The sequence below is a fragment of the Neofelis nebulosa genome, chromosome 6, assembly GCF_028018385.1.
Source record: "Neofelis nebulosa isolate mNeoNeb1 chromosome 6, mNeoNeb1.pri, whole genome shotgun sequence".
Taxonomy (NCBI): Eukaryota; Metazoa; Chordata; class Mammalia; order Carnivora; family Felidae; genus Neofelis; species Neofelis nebulosa.
The window spans coordinates 83,988,816-84,013,626 of NC_080787.1; the positions used below are offsets into that span (position 1 = coordinate 83,988,816).

Sequence of the window (24,811 nt, forward strand, 5' to 3'; positions counted from 1 at the left end):
GGAGAATACTGGATTTTATTTTTCCCTTTTCTTTAACTACAATGCATTATTTTCATCATTAAAAAATCTCAATGTTTTGGGGTGCCTGGGTGGCTCAGTCAGTTAAGCTTCTGACTTTGGCTCAGGTCATGAATGACCTCACGGTTTGTGGGTTCGAGCCCCATACTGGGCCCTGCACTGACAGTTCAGAGCCTAGATCCTGCTTCAGATTCTGTGTCTTCCCCCTCTCTGTCCCTCCCCCGCTTGCACTGTCTCTCTCAAAAATAAATAAATATTAAAAAAAAAAAAATTTTTTAAACTTCGATGTTTTCATACAATACACAGATACATAGAAAGGTCAAATACTGGCCTTTATCCTGAGCACAGTAATAGAAATCTTAGAGGAATGGTGACCTTACTCTCCACTAACTGATAACACATCAGGTCTTCTAGGACTTAAAACAAAGGGACTCACAGCAGGAGGGAAGTGATGATGGGAACTGGATGCATTAGTATTTGTCATATAAAGACATGGAATTGAGAAATACATCATTAAACTGAAGCTCTCTCATTCTTATAATGAGCATCCTAATAGCTACGTGCCAGCAGTCTTATCACCCCCAACACTCCACCTTTGGTCTCCATGGCAACAGCAAATCTTACCTGAGTGAATCTGTTAAGGAAAGATCTTGGCAAGCCCTTCCTCCCACCTCCTTGTCTAAAGGGATTCTGACACCCAAAAATCTTCGTCTTTTCATGCTGTACTTGAAAGCTCATTCCTAGCTCAGGAACATAAATTTCTCCTCGGTGGTCAAAACAAGCATTGAGTCCTTCCAATACAGACTGAGAAGCCAGGTTGAGCTATTTGAAGAAAGTGCACACATTTATTACACTGTATAACTATAACAAAAAGCAGGGGAATAATAGGCACAAAAGTAAAGTGTTATCTTCAGGAGGAGGAAGCCAAGTATATTCATCTTATTATTTCATATATATGTGGTAGAGACATCTGAAGGATATAAATTGACAGTAACTTAAGTAAATTGAATACTCAGACTGAATTTTTAAAAAAGCAGTTAAAATCTCTAAAATTACACCGTATCCACTGTATTCACCTATATGGACCCACCCCGTAAATCATAGCTTTCAAAAAAAACATGCCAACACACAGATCTCACTTTTGCACTCTGAGATCTTTAAAGATGAAGACAGCTCTCTACATATTTAAAAAAGTATCTTTCCCAGAACAAATACTGACTGAAATCTTCAAATGGGCTTCAAAGTCATGATATAAACCACATTAATGGATAGACATAACTAACTTTCACTAAGAGTTTTGTGAACAAGAACAAATACAAGGAGTTTCTGTGCCAAAAATGAAAATAGCTGAATGGAGGTCTTCAGATGCTGACTTCAGAGCCCAGGGATGTGAAGTGTGATAGTTTTTAGGTAACATGGACAAATTCAACTGGGAAAATGTGAAATCAATAAAATGCAAATGGACCAAAAAAACCCAGACTATATTATACCAGAATTTAAAGTATCATGTTTATAGAAGCACTCAAAAGCACAAATTCCACTGAATATTCCCAAACAGGTCAAGTTCTAAAAGCTGCTCTTAAATGGGACTGCAGTCAAGAACGCCTTGGGTACCTAGATGCATTTCTACCCAGTAGGAAAATGGTCTCAAGCCTTAAGCTTTAAAACTAGGCATTTTTTCTTTTTTGGCTAAAGAATTTAATACTATCAGACATCTTCTAAAAACTGAGGTGGGTGGGTGCTCCACATGACAGCTCCTTCTCCTTAATATCTCCTCCATGGTAAGTAAGAAGCAGCTCAGCTGAAAAGAAATACCACAGTCTGCCCTCCAGCTTAAGATTCCAAAGGAATCTTGTGACCAGACACACTGGCCCACAGCCTTAAATTTTTTATTTTTGTGCATCACTTTTCTCTATCTCCAGTGCCTGTTGGTCACTAAGATCCAGCATTTATCACAGGTATCATGAGGGGCTCCATTCTTCTACTCATTCATTTATCTAACATACACATGTACCACTGACCGTTTTCTCACCATTTTTTTGTATGTCTCTTAAGACAACTTAAGAGACATGGGTGCCTGGGTGGCTCAGTCAGTTAAGGGTCCAACTTTGGCTCAGGTCAAGATCTCATGGTTCATAAGTTTAAGCCCTGAGTCAGGCTCTGTACTGACAGCTCGGAGCCTACTTCCAATTCTGTCTCCTTCTGTCTCTCTCTGCCCCTTCCTCACTCACTCTTGCTGTCTCAAAAATAAACATTACCAAAAAAAAAAAAAAAAAAAAAAAAAAAAAGACAACTTAAGAGATAGTTTTTCTCTAGTAGCTGGCTTACAAAAGCCGGGGTTTGTAGCTTGTATACACAGGGGCTTCTATATGTGCTTTGTGATAAGTGACTTTTCTCATTCTTAAAAGAGACCATGAAGGATTTTTCTTCATTAGAGAATTTGTCTTTACTAGCAAAAAAGCATGACAACCCACTGAGATATGCCCTAGAAACAAGAAAAGTACGACTGCTCTTCCCATTGTGACCCTATCCTTGGAATAACAAACCTCTCACCTCATCCAAAACAACCCAATGGCCTGCCTTCAGGGCCGCCAGCAAAGGGCCATCCCGCCAGGCAAACTCTCCTCCCTTGCCACCTTCAACAGGTAGATCTGCTCCAAACAGGTCTGTGATGTCCTTTAAGAGGGGGTAGAAAGGAGGAAAACATTACATTAAAAAATTTACTAGATCCCAAGACCTTAAGTCTAACCTGATAAATTCTTGAGCCTTATGCTACTTTTCCTTTTTATACCCACCACAACAGAACTAATCAACCTACCACTCTGTACCAGGAGCCCAGACATGCCCTCAAAAACCTTTTTGTCACAATACTGCAAGTATCAATCAATTGGAGTTGGAGCTCTATATCAGCAGTTCTCAACTGTGGCTATACTTGGAAATTAATTAGTGAGCTTTAAAGACAAAAAACAAAACAAAGACCAATAACAACGTCTAGGGAGTCTCATTTGTCACCTCTTGTCCCATTATTTCCTAAGACTGTTTAAAGGCCATTTTATTTCCACTAATTTTTCCCTTTTAGAAATGACAAAAAACAAGGTTATAATATATACTGAATTGGGTAACTATCTCTCAAAAGAATTAGAATAAAGCATCTAGAGGGGAACAAGATTACAGATATCAGCTATTAACGAATCTAAAAGGAGACTTAATTTGAAGGTCATGTTGGTGTGGTCTTTACCACCATGAAATATCTGAGGTACTGAAAATGTCCTATTTCTGAATAAGAAACTATAAACAGATACAAACATTACTCCCTACACTCCTCCTCATCAGCTGTAGAATGACTAAGCTTACCGTCTGTTCTGACAAGTTGATTCGAACAAGGATGTTGCCTGAAGCCTTTGCTAATGCTGTCACCAAACTTGTCTTGCCCACACCAGGAGAGCCCTCCAGGAGAATGGGTTTATTCAATTTTGTAGCTCTTAAGAGCCTCTGGGCGTTCATAGCAGTGGTGCCTGCACTGAGTGCATAGTCAGCAATATTATTCCTGTGAAGGACAGGTCCTTAAGTAGAGAAAAGAAAAGCCACATAGAAGATGAACATCAGCAAATCATATATACATGTCAAGCCAAGATTTTAAGAACCTACCAAGCAGACTTTCAGTCAGTGAAGTACCATCTGTGGTGAAAATGCTCAACCCTATTTCAACACTTAGCCACTTTTAGATTCATCAACTGCTTTAAAGCAATAGCCAGCAGCACACGTTCTTCAACTGTGCCTACTACTCAGATCTCTCCAGCTCTTACACCTATGCATAACTTAGGTCTATGCATACATACATAGGTCTTACTGCAAGCACACTTTTCCTTTCACAACCTACCTGGAATTACTTCAAGTACTTGTACGATTTACCTTTATAAATTGGTATCTTCCTAAATATCAAGTGTATGCTAGGTGTATCAGCCACATGGTTCCATATAGGCAATTTCATCCAATGTTTTTAGGTCACCAAGACAATTCAGGATGCATCTTTAATGCAACTATAATGTAACTATAATGCAGGCTAATAACAGTTTTATAGGGCTTAACATCTGTACTACTATGTCTCCTGGAATAAACTTTTCATATACCAATTTGGAGGGCTAGGAAAACATCTATTACACCTCAGCTATGGAAGCAGAAGCAAGGACCACTTCAGTCCCATGCCACTAACATATAGCTCCTACATAAGAGAATTAAATACTATGACAGTGACTTAGGGAACTTAAATCATTGATGTACCACCAGGGATGAAGAGTAGTACTGAAGAGGGAGAGAGAAAAGGGCTATATTCCATTCGGTCAGGTACCTGGGCTGATTTTGTTCACCAATGAACCCCCAGTAACTGCCACTCTATGCATTTCAGACACTCAACAATTATTGATGTAGGGAGGGAGGAAGGGACAAGAAACAGATGACCCTGCTAGACAAGCAACAATCTTATTCATTCATTCATCCATTCACTCCATCAACAGACATTTTCTGAATGCCTGGGATTGCTCATGTCAGGTGCCAGGGAGAGGAAGATGAGTGACTCAAGTCCTCAACAGTTCACAAAACTGTTTTTGTAAGCAGTGATTAGGGTCATCCTCATGATGATACACCCTGGGCTGAATTATCACTATAGGAAAGCTCTTGTTTTAAGCACCAAATAAAAAATAAATGCATTTTATAAGACATTCATAGATTAAAAACTATACTTTCCCCTATTTTTACGTGCCAGTTATGTATTTTCAATCATTCATGCAATTATGATTGGTTATGCCAAGTCAGATTCTAATTCAGATAACTAGTTTGAAAATAATCAGAAGCAGGATACACTAAAAGTCACAACAAAAGTGAAGTACCCATGATCTACAAGAAGAGAACCTTTATTTATTTAAAATCATTCTTACCCCTTGGTATAAAAAATGGATGAATTCCCCAAAGGTTATCTATTCCAGTAAATTCTTTGGCCTTGAGTCTGTCATAAATCTTCAATTCATTTTTCTGACACTCTGTAAGTCTCACTATTTTGGAAAGTTTCTCGATTAGGAATTTCAGACATTCTTTGCGAGCCAAGAGAGCTGTACCAAACCCTGAGGAAGTTACCCCTAAAATAGAGAGATCAGACCATCAAACAACAGTATGACACCAAGCTTCCCAAATATGTACACATCAGGAGCTCTTGGGCAGTTTCCAGGGGAAATTAAACCTTAACTGAAGCATACCCAAAATATGATTGCTAGTGTAAACAGTCCAAAGGCAAAAGGTCTGCTCCTCCCATCCCAATAATTTACAGATTAGCAGCAGCTTATTCAGTAAAGCACCATGTACTCCATGATAAGTCAGTCTGGAGGAAGGAGTAATTAATGTGGTACTAGTGATCATTTTGGTTTATATCTCTAATCTTCACTGTTGAAAAAACAGAACTTAGTGAAATTTAAGATATTGTAGTAAACTTAAAAAAAACTAAAGGATTCAGGCCCATTCACTATAAATGACTATTCATGTTAAGAATTACCCAGTCCTCAGTCCTTTAGGAGCAAGGACATTTCCAACAGTCTTCTTTTTCTTCATAATCACTTCACATTTACCAGTTACCCTGGACTATAATCAATGTGAAGCTTCAGCCTATCTTTTACATCAACCACCTTTCAAAAAGAGTAGAAAGAAAACAAAATCTATTCTGGGTCTTGGAAATGCTAGAGTTAAGTGATTTTACAAAGTATCTGGGTCAGAGGTCAGAGGTTTGGGCTTATTCCATTTCTTACTCCCCACTACCCTAACCTCTTGGTCCCCACACCAGCTAACAGACAACATACCTGAACCTATTCCATCTATGTACACCAGGCATGCAGCATGGACAAAAGATGTCACAGTGGAGATGGTCTCTGGCCGTTTCAAAGCAGCTTCCTCCCCCATTGTGTTCATGAAGTTAACCCAGGACAGGATATCTCTGATACTGACCACACACCTTCGGCCAAATTCCTGGTGGGTCAGCCATTCAATGAAATCCAGCATCACCTTAGCTATGTCAGCCCCTAAGACACAAGGAAGTAAAAAGCAATTTGGAACTGGTTATAATAAAACACTACAAAATAGGGGTTTGTAATGGAGGGCCCAGAAATGGCCTAAAAGAGGTCTGTGCTTCATGAGATTATATGCAAATTTTTGTGAATGTACATTACTGCTTTTTCTAAGGAGAGGGGGTCCATAGCTTTACTACATTCCCAAGGGGTTCATGAATAGCATACCATACCTACCAAAAAAGAAAAATCACCTTGAAAATTACAGCCTAAGATGGAGCCCTGAAAACTACTCAAAGAAAGTATTCATTTGGTTCCTGTTCAGATACAATTTTTAAGTTAAGACACAATGATTTTAGAAAATACGTAAATTTTATTGTATTTTAAACTGATTCACTGGAATGGGGATGCCACATTTTCAGTGGCATTTAGTTCAGGCTTTTTCTTTTATTAAATTGATGCATCCCTCAGAATTCAGCAAATTAGAGGATTCATAAATTTTGTTCCATGATTTAAGTTAAAGGACTATTCTAATTATCACAATTTCATATTGTAAAATATTTGGAAATAAAATGCTTCTTAAGTAATGTAGATTTAAAGCAAAAACAATTTGTGGTGCCCGGGTGGCTCAGTTGATTAAGTGTCCTACTCTTCATTTTAGCTCATGATCTCACGATTTCCTGAGTTCAAGCCCCATGTCAGGCTCTGCGCTAGGCAAGAAGCCTGCTTAAGATTCTCTCTCTCCCTCTCATGAGGGCTCTGTCCAAAAAAAAAAAAAAAAAAGAAAAAAAGAAAAAAGGGCAGAGCAAAGCCAAGCCAATTAAATTTAGTAAGGCACTTTATGGAACTTCTGAAGCCAACAGTAAACATTTATCTATCTAATAAGTAGGAATACCAAAAATGTATTTTAAAAAAAGAAAATATGATGAGGAGGAATCAGCACTGCTATAATATAAAGTAGACCATTCAGCAATAGGCTTCAAGGCTACACTGCGAATTACTTAGAAAAAAACTAACTACAGAAAAAAAACACAAATGTTTACAAGACGTAATTGACAATCTGATCCATTGTTAGAGGGGAATTAAACCATCACTATTGAACAGAAGTTCATCAGCTAAGGTAGATGGGTTCATATAGGGATTTTTTATAACAAATATTAAAAGGTAACCAAATATAGAAACCCACGCGAAAAATATGTAATAATAAATGCTAATGTGTAAAATGACTAGGTTGGCTCAGGTGAGCATGCGACTTTTGATCTCGCATGTTCATGCGGGGTCATGAGTTTGAGCCCCACATTGGGCATAGAGATTACTTTAAAATAAAATAAAAATAAAAATAAAATGATTGGCATTTAAAAAAAATGTATCATAGAAAATGCTCATCACTAATAAAGAAAATGAAATTTTAGCTTACTCATTAAAGTAACAAGGATAAAACAATGGATTTCATTATATTTAGAAAAAAAAGAAAATCCCATGTTGAACTATCCCAAGCATGCACATTTACTAAGCTGCTGGTAGAATTATGAATGGGACCATCCTTCTGGAGAGCAACCTGGCCATAACCAATGAGAACTATGAATTTCCTTATTTCCACTTTTAGAAATACAACTCAAGGAAATAATTCTAAAAAATGTCATTTTAACAAAAACACAGTATCTTTAGATGTACTGTCATAAGAGTGTGAGACTGAGAAAAGCCCACATGCCCTTCAGAGGTCATTAAAAAAACAAAACAAAACACTGACTTAATGGAATCTTTTCTGCTTAGTTCATACTGTGGATGTATAGATAAAATTACTACCATAACTTGTGAACAAAAGTCCTACAGAAAGTAAGTAGAACTCAGGGGTATTTATATTTTTATTTAGATAATGCAGTAAGTATATCTTGAGTATTCTCAGCAGGATCAGAATTCAATTCAGAATTCATAATTAGTTGAAGTATTAGATCCATTAAATCTTATGTATCTTTATAAAGAAAACCTGGAGGGGCGCCTGGGTGGCTCAGTCGGTTGGGCATCCGACTTCGGCTCAGGTCACGATCTCACGGTTCGAGATTTCGAGCCCCGCATCGGGCTCCGTGCTGACAGCTCAGAGCCTGGAGCCCGTTTCAGATTCTGTGTCTCCCTCTCTCTCTGCCCCTCCCCTGTTCATGCTCTGTCTCTGTCTCAAAAATAAATAAACATTTAAGAAAAAAAAAACAAAAACCTGGAAATAAAATCTTTACTTAGTTTCCCATTTTATAAATTTTTTAACATTATTTTTGAGAGACAAGACAGAGCATGAGCAAGTGAGGAGCAGAGAGACAGGGAGACAGAGAATCTGAAACAGGCTCCAGGCTCTGAGCTGTCAGCAGAGCTCAACGCAGGGCTCAAACCCACAAACCATGAGATCACGACCTGAGCAGAAGGTGAACGCTTAACAGACTGAGCCACCCAGGCACCCCTCTAGTTTCCCATTTTATCCTGCACAGTTTTTTGCCCTTTCTTAAAAAGTTTATTTATTTTTGAGAGAGAGAATGAGAGAGCGCATGGAGAAGGGGAGGGGCAGAGAAAAAGAGAGAAAGAATCCCAAGTAGGCTCTGCACTGTCAGCATGGAGCCTGATGCAGGGCTCGACCTCACAAACAGTGAGATCATGACCTGAGGCAAAATCAATCAAGAGTTGGATGCTTAATCACTGAGTCACCCAGGCGCCTCTATACTGCACAGTTTGCTAAATCCTTTATTTATTTATTTATTTATTTATTTATTTATTTATTTATTTATTTTTAACGTTTATTTATTTTTGAGACAGAGAGAGACAGAGCATGAACAGGGGAGGGGCAGAGAGAGAGGGAAACACAGAATCTGAAACAGGCTCCAGGCTCTGAGCTGTCAGCACAGAGCCCGACACGGGGCTCGAACTCACGGACCGCGACATCATGACCTGAGCCGAAGTCGGACGCTTAACTGACTGAGCCACCCAGGCGTCCCTGTTAAAACCTTTTTTAAAAGTTTACTTATTTTGAGAGAGAGAGGGAGAGAGAGAGAGAAGGAGCAGGGGAGGGGCAGAAAGAGACAGAGAGAGAATCCAAAGCAGGCTCCACACTACCAGCACAGAGCCCAACTTGGGGCTGGAACTCACAAACCGTGAAATCATGACCTGAATTGAAACCAAGAATTAGACACTTAACTGACTAAGCCATCCAGGTGCCCCTGCATAGTTTTTAAGAATGTTTTTACACTGTGCCAACCTGATTCATTTCCAGATGATAAAAATCAAGCCACTTCTCCCTTACTCTCCCTTGCTCTCTCAGGAACCCTAATGCTTCCCCAAAAAAGTTGCTGCCCTGTAGCCTACAGAGCTTATAGCAAACAAGCACCTTAAGATCAAGCAGCAAGGTTCAGAGTTAAGTCCTAGAGACCCCAGTACCAAACGGCGTGTGGAGAAACTGTTCGCTCAGTTAAGCGTGAAGCCCACTAGTGATGGAGCAAACATGGCAGTGTAATGGCAGGTGCGTTCTCTGCCATTCTTATCATAATCAAAATAACTCATAAAAGTAAGCAGCCCACAGAAGATAAAGAGGTTACATCCTAGGGGGATCCAGCCCCAACACAGAGCCAAAAGACAAACCATGCTTGTGTAGTAATTTGTTTTCTTCTTTAACCGAAATTCTCATAATAAATGCACCATTGCAAACAGCACACAACCAAGGTAAGTCAGGAGTTCTGAGTGTGGGCCTTGGACAAACATTATTAGCATCAACTGAGAACTTATAGAAAGGCAAATTCTCATGTCCTACCCCAGACCAACTGAAACAGACACTCTAGGTGTGAGGCGCAGGAAGCTTTATTTCTACAAGCCCTCCAGGTGAGTCTGGAACTCAAAGAAGCAAATATCCTTTTACATTCTTTCAGAAAGAGATAAAAGGAAGAGAAGAAAGAGAAGAGAATAGAAGTGACGAGATCCAAAAAACTATGTATTATGGCTTGAAATCAGACTGGATTCCTTTTTTTTTTTTTTTTAATGTTTGTTTATTTCTTGAGAGAGAGAGACAGAGTGTGAGTGGGGGAGGGGCAGAGAGAGGGGGAGACACAGAATCCAAAGCAGGCTCCAGGCTCCAACCTGTCAGCACAGAGCCCGATTCGGGGCTTGAACTCATGAACTGCGAGATCATGACCTGAGCCAAAGTTGACACTTAACCAACTGAGCCACCCAGGCGCCCCAGAACTGGATTCTAAATTTAGCCATTCAATACACAAACACACATCTCATGATAAATGTTAAGTGGACATATTATAATCGTTTCACAATAGGTACAAATATCAAATCATGTGGTATACCTAAAACTGATATGATGTTACATGTTGATTATACCTCAATAAAAAAACATGCATGTAGGGGCACCTGGGTGGCTCCATCGGTTTAACACCCTACTCTTGATTTCAGCTCAGGTAATGATTTCATGGTTCATGACTTTGAGCCCTGGGTCAGGCTCTATGATGACACTGAGGAACCTGCTTGGAATTCTCTCTCTCCCTCTCTGTCCCTCCCACAGCACACGCATCCTCTCTCCCTCCCTCCCTCTCTCTCAAAACAAATAAATAAGCATTTAAAAAAATATATGCATATATACATCGAAGCAATTTAGGCTAAAGAACTTTATAATAAACGTTTTGACCCTTACCAGATATCTTAAAAATTGCTAAATCTAGGTTTTAGGTATACAGAAGTTTTTGAATATTATTTTTTTATTTTCTTATGTTTGAAAATTTTTATAATGAAATTTTTAAATAAAGTTAATAATAAATTAGTTGATGATAAAGAAATGCAGTTTAAAAGTATATAAGCATTTTGGGGGCATCTGGGTGGCTCAGTTGGTTAAGCATCTGACCCTTAATTTCAGCTCATGTCATGATCTCACAGTTCATGGGATCGAGCCCCACATCAGGCTCCTTGCTGACAGCACAGAGCCTGCTTAGGATTCTTTCTCTCCCTCTCTCTCTGCCCCTCTCCCACTTGTGCTCTCTCATTCAAAATAAATAAACATAAAAAAAATTTTTCATAAAAAAAGTCTATAAACATTTTCTGAAGGTGGTAATGACTAAAATTTAAACCAAATCTTCCTCATCTCTGGAGAACAAATATACTTTAAATAAAGAGAGCCAATAGGTAAAACAAAAAAGCTAGAATTTAAAAACCTTGGTAAAGGAGGCAATATGAAGAAGGGACACTTAAGTGGAAGATAACAAATATCCTGTTTTTTTTTTAATTTTTTTTTAACGTTTATTTATTATTGAGAGACAGAGAGACACAGAGTGTGAGCAGGGGAGAGGCAGAGAGAGAGGGAGACACAGAAGCCGAAGCAGGCTCCAGGCTCTGAGCTGTCAGCACACAGCCCAACACGGGGCTTGAACTCACAAACTGCAAGATCATGACCCGAGCCGAAGTTGCTCACCCAACCGAGCCCATCCAGGCGCCCCCAAATAGCCTATTTTCTTACATCTATTTGTTCCCATTTCTCTATCTACTCTTCTCCTTTTAACATGCCAACATATATACACTGCTAATGTCCTATACAACACCTCTCATTCCCAACATACAATCCCCTCCACCTCATAACCACCATTACAACCTGTACCAACTGAAAAAACTCACCTTTATGATCTACTTTGCCCAGAGACAATCCTGGACGAAGGTTATGGCTGATAATCTGAATTAAATCTTCACGACCTGTGCTTTGTGGGCACCATATTTCTGTAAACCTGTTTCTTAAGGCAGGAGACAACTACAAGAAACAAAAATTTCAATATGAATGGATACTTATGAGGAAAGTTAGAGAACAAATCCTTTGAAGAAATGTTAGCTGTGAGTCTAACAAATACCAAATGTTCCTCTTATTATCTCTACTAGAAGGTACAATTTATTAAACGTCTACTTTGTCCTGGCTCCTTCCATATGTCATTTCATTAATCTCTACCACACCCCCCAACACCACATTCCCATCACTTTCTTTATAGACATACAGAACTTCAAGGTTTTATAGAGTAAATGGTGTAAGTTGAATTCTAGCCCCAGTGGGTGATTCCCAAACCTGAATACTTTCCCCTAAGCAAAGGACATTCCTTTACCTTCAGTTACAAAACCAGTGTTTTAGAGAAAATAAATGCTATTGTGCGATAAGGGGAGAGCTGTCTGAAGTCAGAGAAAACATCTTCTAAGTGGCTCAAAGAGGAGCAGCCAAATTAGTAGGGAGGTACATATTTTACCTCTTGCATAACAAAGAATTGTTAGTTCTTCCAGTCTTATGGCCTTTGCTCTCAAAATGGATTCCTCTTACCCTTCCCCTATTAATAAGCATTTACAATGCCATATGTGCACATAACTATTAGTTTATCATTGCTTGCCTATAACTTGATAAGCTCCATCCATCTATCTGGCCTACTGCAACAGGACCAGGAGCAATGCTTATACCCAGGAGCAGCTCAACCAAGACCCAGTGAATGTGTGAGTGTTTCCTGTTGCCATCCTAGACAAGCAGTGCTTCTGGTCTTCAGCATTCTACCTCACTCTGCTTGCTAGGTGTGCAAAAACAAAAAAGAGCTTTCCCTTAGGTAAAAGTTGGCAATCTTTTTCTAAGAAAAACTTAAACTATCTTAACCTAAGCTAACACACACAATGTCAAAATCAGATCTTTCTACGGGATTTCCATTTGCCAAGGAACCGTTTTGTTTTGGTTTTTTTAATGTTTATTTAATTTTGAGAAAGAGACAGACTGCAGTTGGCAGGGGGAGGGAGACAGAATCCAAAGCGGGTTCCAGGCTCTGAGCTGTCAGCACAGAGCCCAACAAAGAGCTCGAACTCACGAACTGTGAGATCATGACCTGAGCCAAAGACGGACGCTTAGCCGACTGAGCCACCCAGCCAACCCAGGAACCAGTTTTCACATTATGTTTGAAGCTGTGATATACTTTATTACGTCTCTTAAGAACATTTCAAGAGGCACAGCAATAATCTTTCTTGTTACACTACAGAGGAAAATCAAGCCCAAAACATCATGTTCACATTTCAGGGGTATCCACCAAATTACCAAGATTTTTAATTACTTTCATTCACAATCAACCTCCGTTCTCATCATCCCTGACCTATCACCACATTACCATTTTCCTAACTCTAACAGACCAGGATCGACACAGAGGAAGACTTCTCTACTGAGAGGCTTCATGAACCTGAAAGCTATGGTGTTCAGGGTATGGGATCCTGGCTGAATCCTAACACTACCCCCATGAACAGAAGGAACTGCTTTCCACCCTTTTCTTTACCAATAGTCTAAGCATAACCCACAAAACCTTGGAGAGAACAGATAGGCTCCACCTGCAAAACCAGAAGAGGTTCCTGGCTGCAACATTTTTGTCACTCTAAAATCACTCAAAGCCACACTCGTGTTTAAGAAAGGAGACTCCAGAAGCAGAGTTTAAGACTAAATTAAAAAGATTAAATTTCAGTTTCGGAGCAATGGGCAGCTCAGTCAGTTGAGCGTCTGACTCTAGATATCAGCTAAGTCGAGATCTCACTGTCATGAGATTAAGCCCAGTGTTGGGCTCTGTGTTGAGTGGAGCCTTCTTGGGATTCTCTCTCTCTGCCTCTCTCCTGCTGGTGCCCTCTCTTGTGCATGTGTGAGCTCTCTCTCTCAAAATAAACTTTAAAAAAAATAGATTAAATTTCAGTTTCATCTTTTCTCATCCATGAAAGTAGGAAAATAACTTTCATGCAAAGTTCTTGTGAGAATTTGTTATGGTGACATGTAAAGAGTTGAGTTGGGCAAAGCGACTGACACAATGAAATTTCAGACACACACACACCATGAGATGTAAAAATAAGGAAATGTTTTTGTCAGACTTCAATTTTGTAATAATTCTAAACTATCTTTCTAGGCATTAAATTATTACCCAATATAAAATTCCAAATGCATTTTTACATATTATATTTACAGCTACCAGTGAACTGAGGTCAAAACCTGGAAAAAAATTATGCTTCAGGAACACAATTTTACCTCTTTTTTTCCAAAGTCACCCCCAGGGTTCATGGTTGCTAAGATACGGAATTTCTTCCCAGCAGTCAACAGCTCTACCTCATTATCCTTGTCTTCTACACTGCCTTTTTCAGCTAATACCAAGGACTTTTCCACTTCAAGGACACTAAAAGAAAAATCGGAGAATTAAGATTAGAAAAGGCTCATGTACTCTTCTATTTTGTGGTCTTCAACATTCTTTTAAAAAGGAAAAAAGTTATCTCTTCTGCTGAGCTTTCACTTTAATAATTTCCTACCACAAATTTTTACATGACTCATTATCCCAATTCCTGTGTAATGGAACAATATTTCTGATCGAAAGAAAAAAAAATTCCTTTTATCCATTTGTTTTAAAAATGCACAAAAATGCATTAAAAAAATACTCCATGCAAATATTCATGGCGGCATTATTCATAAAAGTAGAAACAACACAAATACCATCAAGTGCTGAGTAGATAAAAATACGGTATAACTATACACTGGAATACTCTTAGGAATAAAAAGGAACAAACTACTAACATAGCTTACAACATGGATGAACCTCAAAACGATGCAAAGTGAGAGAAGAATCAATTTATATGAATGTGCTGAAAAGACAAATCTTTTCTCTTTTTTTGCAGAAAGTAAATTTTGCAGAAAGTTGCCTGGAGCAGGAGATGGCATCAGAAGTATACTGTAAAGGGGCTAAATAGATGCATCCTTCTGTGATGGCAGAAATATAAAACTGGGTTGTGTGGTCTCAAAACTCAGTAAATTTACTAACCTATTGAATTATACATTTAACATGGATACATTTTATGGTGTGCAAATTAAACTTCAAAAAAGAAAAATAGATATACATCAAAATTCATACTGGTCTGAGATTTTGAGGCCTTGCAGCCATAACATTTAGAATTCTGATTCTAGTTCTTTCAAAGAATTTAGATAATGGTCACATAAAATTTGCCTTAAAAAAGTTGTAGGGGCACCTGGGTGGCTCAGTTGGTCAAGCATCTGACTTCAGCTCAGGTCATGATCTCATGGTTCATGAGCTCCAGCCCCATGTTGGGCTCTGTGCTGACAGCTCGGAACCTGGAGCCCACTTCAGATTCTGTGTCTCCCTCTCTCTCTCTGCCCCTACCCTGCTCGTACTCTGTCTCTCTGTCTGAAAAATAAACACACAAAAAAAAAAAAAAAAAAAAAAAAATTAAAAAAAAAAAAAGGTTGTAACTTGGGCTCATTTGTTTTAGCCCCGACACACCACAGTGCCATCTTTCTGATTACTGACAGCAAAACAGAAAAACTAGGCCCCTTAAAGGACCCTGAGTGCTAAAGTCAAAACAAAACACAAAAACAGTAACTCATTATTATTTTTAAATATTTACTATGCACCTATGGAGAATATTACTGTGCACAAGAATTAATATCTATAAAAACCAGACCAGTAAAACAGTATGGAGGTACCTCAAAAAATTAAAAATAGAAGTATCATATGATCTAGTAATTCCACTACTGGATATTTACCCAAAGAAAATGGAAACACTAATTCAAAAAGATATATGCACCTCTATATTTACTTTAGCATCATTTACAACAGCCAAATTGACAAGCAGTCCAAATGTCCACCGATAGATGAATGATTAGAGAAAACATGGTATATATACATATAGAATGGAATATTATTCAGCCATAAAAAGGAATGTAATCCTGCCATTTGCAACAATATGGATAGAACCAGAGGGTACAATGCTAAATTAAGTAAGTCAAAGAAAGACAAATATAATGATTTCACTCCTAAGTAGAATTTAAGAAAAGAAACAAAGAAAAAAAGAGACAAACCAAGAAACAGACTCTTAACTATACAGAAAAAAACTGATGGTTACCAGAGGAGAGGTAGTTGGGGGGATGGGTGAAATAGGTGAAGGAGATTAAGAGTATACGTATCACGATGAGCACTGTGTAACATATAGATTACTGAATCACTACATTATACACCTACCTGAAACTAATATAACACTGTGTTAACTAGATGGGAATTTTTTAATCTTTAAATTAGTTTAAAAAAATAAATAAATAACCAGACCATCACAAACATCAAGCACAGGGTAAATCTCTTACACATATACCTATTGAGTCTTTCCAGAACAGAGTCGTCAGCCAGTGAGATTTCATCCAAGAGAAAAAAGCCATCCTCCTTCATGGCCAGAACTAGAGGACCATCATGCCACTCAAAAAGCCTTGATGTATCAATTTCTTCCTACAATTTGGAAAAGAGGGGTGTGAAATTAAAGAGCAGATGGCTCCACAAGATTCTGCAGAAATTAAAGGTCTAAACATAAGGAAGAAAGCCTGTACAACAGGATGCTCATGAAGGCCTCTTGTAGACAAGTGAAAATCTAAAGATACGTATCAAACCTCAAATCAAAAATCTCACCATAAACAAATTCCACAGCTGATTCATGCACAGAACCAACTGCAGTTCTTCAAATGAATAAACACATCATTTATTACTGGACAAACCTTGTCCTTTGGCTTCTGTCTCACTGGTCGCAGCCCTCCCAGGAAATCCGATGTCTCCATGTGTAAGTGGCAGTTAACAGAGTATAGTTTCTGATTTGCCAAGCCTGCAAACATCTGACAGACAGTAGTTTTCCCACACCTGTTAAGAAATACACACCAGATTAGTAAGGACCATAAATTCCAAACACACACCCACAAACACCCCAGTGAGCAAAAGAGGGGAGCCCTGGTGAGGGCCTCACTAGAGCAGACACTGCAGGCCAACCCAGGACCTCTGCACCCTGGGCTAAGGGTACCCTTCCCCCAAACACCCACACCCTACAACGTTCCTTATCTAGAAAAGCAAATACTGCATGAATTTCATTCTTTCCTACTTCTAATAACAACAACCAATGGATGGGAGAGAAATCCAATCCTTACAGACTTTCAAGTGATAGTATCTCATCTGCTGTTCTGTATATGTCTATAGAATGAATGTCACGATTCAGAAGAATTACAAAGAAAAAAAAATGCTCTAATGATAATAATGCAAGAAACCTTTTTTTCCATCACAAAAGTCTGAAGGAAAAGTAAACAATAGACCTCTTACGTGCCCTTTAAAAAAAAGAGGAAGGGAGGGGCGCCTGGGTGGCGCAGTCGGTTAAGCTTCCGACTTCAGCCAGGTCACGATCTCGCGGTCCGTGAGTTCGGGCCCCGCGTCAGGCTCTGGGCTGATGGCTCGGAGCCTGGAGCCTGTTTCCGATTCTGTGTCTCCCTCTCTCTTTGACCCTCCCCCGTTCATGCTCTGTCTCTCTCTGTCCCAAAAATAAATTAAAAAAAAAAAAAAAAAAAAAAGAGGAAGGGAGAAAAGGAAAAGAAAAAACAAAGATTGTATTCCTGATAACCCTTCAGAGATAACTCAAGTACTCCCATGGAACTGAACTGATCCATCATAATGAGTTACAGTCACAGAAGCAGAGGAACTTACCCAGTGTCCCCAACCAGTAGCACTGGTTCACCAAATTCCAGCGCCCTTCCTACCAGCATCGCCAGTCTCCGCATGCCCTCAGTCCACACAATGTGGCTGAACTCAGATTCCAACATGGATACCCGAGTGGACAATTTACCTATAAAAGGCAGAATAAATATTTAGCTTCTAGTAAGAGTACAACTCAATTCATTTTCTCTGGATATTTTGACCTACTCACTCAGTAATTTTAAGACATTTTCTTTGGAGAAAAGGGATTGAGGACACAATTTTTTCTTGAAATGTTTTTCAATAACTTCTTGAATCACATCAATTTCCTCCTGCTTCCTGACTCGGCCTGCGAGCAGCATAAAACCTAAAAAAAAGAAAGAAACAAAGAAACAAAGAAAGAAGTCATCAAGTGCCAAGTTATAATACCAAGGGATGTTCAGATTACAGAACAACAGGAACTCTTATAAGCTTGCAGGTGGAGAGGGTATCTAAAGAACTATTCTGGACAATTGGGAAAACGTACTGCAAATAACCAAATTTGGATGCCTTGTGTCCCAGCAACAGGACTTCCAGGTAGACCCAAACACAAATAAACATGTGTGCACCAAAAGATATATAGAGGAAAGTTCAGGGCAGTTTAATTCATAACAGCTAAAAAGGGGAAATAACCCAAACGTCCATCAACAAGAGAATGAATAAATATATTACGGTATCTCTGTACAACGGGTTACAATAATAAGAAAAAAAAATGAAGTCCTGATACACAGAGCAGCGTGACTGAACCTCATATTAGACTGAGTGAAAAGCCAAGCCTAAGGAGTACATACTGCATGACACTAGTTGAAGCTCAAGCACAGGCAAAATCAAAGCAGTGGTGATAGATGTCAAAGCAGTGGTTACCTCCAAGGGAGGTTAAGACTGGCAAGAGCCATGAAGGAATCTTTTGAGGCACTGAAAAATATTCTAAACCTTGGTCTAGATGATGATTCACGTGGACACATACATATGTAAAAAAAATATATCTTCCTTGTACATGAAAAAATAGAGCACTGCATTCATTTTACTGTACGCTATACCTTGACTAAAAAGTTTTCCCTTTAAAGTTTTCTAAAAAATGTGTTCCTCCATCTATCTACTCTTTACAAGAAAAAAAAAAAACTCTCAAGGGTTAGTTGTACTCTCCTTATTAAGGATTCTATTAATGACTCATTAGTACCTTTCAAATCAGAAGATCCTGAAATGCTTTCTTTCCTAGGATATAGAGAAACATATAAATTCTCCCCATGGATTAAACCAAAATGACCAATCAGGAGTCTCATGACATAACTGCTTTCTCTCAAAACTCTGATATTACCTGACCAAACCTGTCAGCTTTCTGTATAAGACAGAAGCACCACTATCCATGGTTACCGAGTTGCAGATAAATGGTCAACAGAGACACCACCAGCCATTTGCCTAAAGTCTTATGGGCACTGTGCCCCTATCTGACTCCTACATGGAGGCACCTAAACCAAAGAGAAAACTGTAAAAATCCAAACATATTAACACAGATGCCTACAGAAAAGAACCATTTTCAAAAGCACTTTGCACTTGAGGGAGAAAGACTAAATCTGGAATACCTAGTAAAATATGTCTATAGATCACAATTTGGGAAAAACTTATTTTAATAAGAAAGTTAAATATCTAACATAACTAAACGGTTTGAGAACATCTGATTGAAAACATACCATCATTGGCTAAATGCTGTAGCCAGTCATACTCTTTCTCAGTCTGTTCAGCCAATCTGTATCTTTCAGCCCATCGAAACAGATCACGAAGGGTGATGAAGCCCTGTTTTCCAGCAAACACTGAAGAACTTCTGCGATAGGACTATTACAATATCAAAACAAATGAAAAAGGGTGATGGCAAGCACACTGTACAACCTATATAAAATTTTTTAGCAAACATAAGCTCCCATGAAAATGGTTCATCCCAGCGCGGCTGGGTGGCTCAGTCGGTTAAGCATCCAACTTCGGCTCAGGTCATGATCTCATGTCTTGTGGGTTTGAGCCCCACGTCGGGCTCTGTGCTGACAGCTCAGAGCCTGGAGCCTGCTTCAGATTCTGTGTCTCCCTCTCTCTCTCTGCCTTTCCCCTGCTCATACTGTGTCTCTCTCTCAAAAACAAACATTAAAAGAAATTTTTTTTAAAGTAAATGGAAAGTAATCCTTTGAAGATAAATATTCAAACTCATACATAAGAATATTAACAATGGAATTTCAAATCACAACACCAAAAAAAAAAAAAAAAAGGAATTCCATCTCCTATATCATACAGAAAAAGTTATGAATACAAATGGTGGCAAACATTATTCCCATAATTTGGGAACATAGAGGAGTATAACTGCTAATTATCATTAGCTTTCTAGAAGGTAAATGTGTATTAATTCTGATAACACTTCTAACACCTTAAAATGGGATACAAAAAACAAAAAGTGTAGCTTTGCATAGTTGACAAGGCCGAGACATGAAAAAGGTATGTTTAGTTACATCCATTCAAGGACTAGCTCCATTTAAAAAATAAAAACTATAGTTTGTCAATGCCAAAACCCAACCTAAACAAAATGTTCCAACATTATCAACAAGTAGGGAACTGTTATCACATACAATTATGAGAAAATTTTTAACACGATATTAAATTATTCGTTGATAAAACCAAAAAGTGGATATTTAAAAAAAAAAAAAATTTTTTTTAACATTTATTTATTTTTGAGACTGAGAGAGACAGAGCATGAACAGGGAGGGGCAGAGAGAGAGGGAGACACAAAATATGAAACAGGCTCCAGGCTCTGAGCTGTCAGCACAGAGCCCGACGCGGGGCTCGAACTCACGGACCGTGAGATCATGACCTGAGCCGAAGTCGGACGTTTAACCGACCGAGCCACCCAGGTGCCCCCCAAAACTGGATATTAACAGAACACATTTTAAAGATACTATCTGTACTGTGAGAAAAAAAAAAATTAACAGACGGGAGAAGGCTATCAAATTTTAAATTTTGATCATCAAATATAATCAATACATTCCATTTGAAACTAAGTGATAGTGAAATACCTGAAGGTCCAGCATGACTTTAACCAACTTGCTACAATAGGAGGGTGGCAAACTACAGCGCTTATGCAAGATTGTCTCCAGCTCAGAGCTAGGCAGTTCATCAAAATGCAGCTCCACAAACCGATTCCTGAAGGCTCTAGAAAGCACCTAGGAAACACATCAGAAAAAAAACAGTTTCCAAAACAGAGGCTCTGCTATTCACCAGAAAAAGAAAAACCCTTCAAAAGAAGCAAAAAAAAAATTTCAGTCTTATCAAGGAAGATTTACTACTCAATGGGGTAACAAATGGAGTAAAAGGCAAATGCTACATACCTTTCTGCCTCCATAAAGTCCTGGGGGATTTTGGGTAGCAAAAAGCATGAACCCAGGGTGAGCTTTAACAACTTCTTGTGTTTCTGTGATGAGCAATTCACGGTTATCATCCAGTAATCTGTTCAGTGCCTCTAACACATCGGTAGGGGCCAAATTTAATTCATCTAAAATAATCCAATAGCCCTTTCTCATAGCATCAATAAGAATACCTTAAAAAACAAACACTGAGAATTAGTACATAAGTTAGTCTAAGGTTTTAAAAAAAATGTTATATACAAATCAACCAATACTAGAACATTAAATTTCAAAACAAATTACTCCCTACAGTTAGTCACGCCTCAAGATAACTTGTGACACTGAGTTATCAAGGAAGCACAATTTTTAATCAAAGTAATCCTTTTTATTTCACACAGAAGGGGAGCTAAGGCTGACACATATCACATTTTCAACTTATTCCACCCCCCCCCCGCAGTCCAATTTCATTTAAATTACCACATTCCCATATCTATTCTCAGCTTCCCCTCTGTTCAACATTCACCCCGTTCTTCTGAGTCTCTAGGAAATGAAGTAGCAGTTCAACTGCACTCTACAAAACTTGGCAGTAGTCCTGTGTACAACTGATGAGATCAGTGGGGCTCAAAGGAAGCTGGACCCCTCACCATCATTCTTTAACCAGGGAAATCAGAAAAAAAGAAAAACCAGCTGTTATGGCAAAGGTCATGTACCTCAATTGGAAAGGATAAAGATTACCTGGGGAAATGGGTTTCAAAGAATGAATATCCACACACATGGAATGAAATAATAATCCTACCTTCTTTAAACACAAGCTTCCCTGAAGAGTCAGATGTGTAACAACCAATATACTCCTGAATATCTGTGTGTTCGTGATTGTTAATACGCACACAATGGTTACCAGTAGCTGCTGCCAGCCACCGGATCAGGCTTGTTTTACCAACTGATGTCTCTCCCTGAATCAACACTGGATAGGTTCTTCAAAACATGAAACAATAAACCAATTTAAGAAAAAAAAAAAAAAGAAAGAAACCAGAATTAATTCAAGTAGTTTTAAAAAAGAATACAGAATTTATCAGCATAAAAGAATATGTTTATATACCTATGCATCACTAATGGAATGTTTCTTAAGTTCTGAGAAATTTCTATATAAAAATCGTTCCTTAAAAAATACAGAGGAAAACAATCTCAACCTTTCTTGCAGTACTTATGAGAAACAGTAAATGGGACTAGCTGTTACTCACTTAAATAATGGGAGACAAGTATTCATCAGCCCAATACTGGAAAGTAACTTTAAAGATGGCCAAAATAATTGGTGGGTGTTGCTCCCACCAAAGGTATAACTAGAACAATGCTTTGTGCCAGGAGAAAAGCGACACATAGCCAGCGAACAACAAATACAGCACTTGGAAAATTATGGAAGTAAGACTAGAATGTCATTAACACCCATTCTGGTAAAGCTTCAGAGCAGCAAGAGAAAAGGTCCACATACCCTGCAGAAACCACTCGGACTATGTCTCTCAGGTTTAGCTTAACAGAAGACGTAAGAATGTAGGTCTCATCTATTGTAGGTTCCCTGTCTCCCACCGAAATCCAGTATCCTTCGACTTGGATAAGACGACCTCCTTTTGGTTCTGGAATAGGCTGAAACACGCAAGTTAGAGAAATAACCCCATAGTCCAATGACAACTATGGCTTTCTTTCAGAAAGGAGTGTAAGGTAGGAAAAGAAATTATCACCAAGAATGCTGCCCTGTTCTGAATGCTTTCAGCATTAAAGCCATAGGTGAAATGTGAAAATAAATTACTCTGAGGAATGAGATCAAAACAATGACACGTGACACATACTCGTGTTAAAATCCAGGTGGGTGATAGGTGTGTATGGGGAAGAAACTGAATCAAGTAAGTTCTCAAATAATTTATGATTCAGTTCTTTTCTTTCACCTATTAAATTTCCCACTCTGATGAAGTACTTTGATCAAAAACATGTACTTCATGTAAACCATGTTCCTAAAAACAGGACCAACATTGAATTGGCCTTTGCATTATTACATCCTGGACTTCCTGGAAGACATTAAACAAACAAACAAATAATAAAAGCCACCATCTAGAGAAATTAATCTATTCAGAATAATATTGTGGGGGCACCTGGGTGGCTCAGTCAATTAAGCGTCCGACTTCAGCTCAGGTCATGATCTCACGGTCCATGGGTTCAAGCCCCGTATCGGGCTCTGTGCTGATAGCTCAGAGCCTGGAGCCTGCTTTGGATTCTGTCTCCCTCTCTCTCTGCCCCTCCCCTGCTCATGCTCTGTCTCTCTCTGTCTCAAAAAATAAATAAAAAATATTTAAAAAAATTTGAAAAAAAAAGAATAATATCGTGGATGACAGCATAATATTTTGAATAAATGAAGTTGATTTCTACAAAACTCTCATTTTCATAGATCAAAAATGGTGAGATCTATAACTACAAAGAAGTGCTCTCCTCAAACATTTAGTTCCCTAACTTGAAGCACCATTGCAGTTAATGCTTTTAAGGGCTCCCCTACTGAGCTCAGGAGCAGTGGGGAAAAAGAATATTTAAGCCTCCAATCACGTGTAACCATGAGGAACACACACAAAAAAAATGGCACTGAGATAATAATCAAAGCAAGCTTGAGTCTTTTTTTCAATGTTTTCATGTTTTACCAAAAGTAAATATTCATGTGTTACATGTATAATTTTTACAGTTTATTTATGTTGAGAGACAGAATGTATGTGCATGTGGGGCGCCTGGCTGGCTCAGTTGGTTGGGCAGCCGACTTCAGCTCGGGTCATGATCTCGTGGTCCGGTCCGTGAGTTCAAGCCCCGCATCGCGCTCTGTGCTGACAGCTCAGAGCCTGGAGCCTGTTTCGGATTCTGTGTCTCCCTCTCTCTGACTCTCCCCCGTTCATGCTCTGTCTCTGTCTCAAAAATAAATAAACGTTAAAGTAAAAAAAAAAAAAAAAAAAGAATGTATGTGCATGTGAATGGGGGAAGAGACAAAGAGAGAGAAAAGAAAACTTCCAAGCCCCAACATGGGGCTTGATCTCATGAACCAAACCATGAGATCATGACCTGAGCCGCAATCAAGAGTTGGATGCTTAACTGAGCCATGCAGGCGCCCCATTTGTATAATTTTTAAAGAAGAAAATATATTGAATCTAAAGTAGTCCTAAGTCCCTAAGGCTCTTTCTTCCTACAAAGGAATGAATCAACATAAAAAAGCATTTATTTGGTAAACTTACTCTGCATCTTTCAGTCCTATGTTATCCTATAATTTCCTTTGTCAAACTGAAATAGTTGCATTTTAATTTAGAAATTTTTTATTTTAGAGAGAACATGAGAGAGAGAATGTGCACAAATGGGGGAGGGGCTAGTGAAAGGGAGGAGTTGGGGGAGGGAGAAACCCAAACAGGCTCCATGCTCAGCACAGGGCTCGATCCCATGACCCTGAGATCATAACCTGAGCCGAAATCAAGAGTTGGGCACTCAACCAACTGAGTGACACAGGCAACCCAGTTACTGTGTTTAATGGGGGGGGGAGCGCCCAACCATCAATCAGATGTGAAGTGTGTACACAAATTATGGTACAAGCAACAAAATACTATGTAACCTTTAGAAACCATGTCACGGTGATCTCGGGTACAGAAACAAAACTATATCCAGTATACAGTTAGGCTAAGAAAAGAAGCTACAGAACAGTCTTATGAGATGGTCCTTTTTAATTTTTTTTTAAATTTCATTTATTTATTTTGAAACAGAGAAAGAAAGAATAAGTGGGGGAGGGGCAGATAGAGGACAG

General features: G+C 38.7%; 1 protein-coding gene across 1 annotated transcript in view; it reads right to left on the minus strand.

Annotated features, from left to right (window-relative positions):
• Positions 1-24,811, minus strand: part of MDN1 (midasin AAA ATPase 1) — a 175,456-nt gene that overhangs the window by 86,681 nt on the left and 63,964 nt on the right. Inside the window, exons 23-38 of the mRNA XM_058734705.1 lie at positions 22,484-22,635; positions 21,791-21,969; positions 20,980-21,188; positions 20,668-20,814; positions 19,306-19,447; positions 17,808-17,942; positions 17,588-17,726; positions 16,621-16,759; positions 16,227-16,357; positions 14,104-14,248; positions 11,709-11,838; positions 5,862-6,080; positions 4,953-5,150; positions 3,373-3,581; positions 2,572-2,694; positions 643-840 (exon numbers count right to left, since the gene is read on the minus strand). Of these exons, the coding sequence (XP_058590688.1) occupies positions 643-840; positions 2,572-2,694; positions 3,373-3,581; positions 4,953-5,150; positions 5,862-6,080; positions 11,709-11,838; positions 14,104-14,248; positions 16,227-16,357; positions 16,621-16,759; positions 17,588-17,726; positions 17,808-17,942; positions 19,306-19,447; positions 20,668-20,814; positions 20,980-21,188; positions 21,791-21,969; positions 22,484-22,635 (2,595 nt within the window). The remainder of the gene's footprint in view (positions 1-642; positions 841-2,571; positions 2,695-3,372; positions 3,582-4,952; positions 5,151-5,861; positions 6,081-11,708; positions 11,839-14,103; positions 14,249-16,226; positions 16,358-16,620; positions 16,760-17,587; positions 17,727-17,807; positions 17,943-19,305; positions 19,448-20,667; positions 20,815-20,979; positions 21,189-21,790; positions 21,970-22,483; positions 22,636-24,811) is intronic.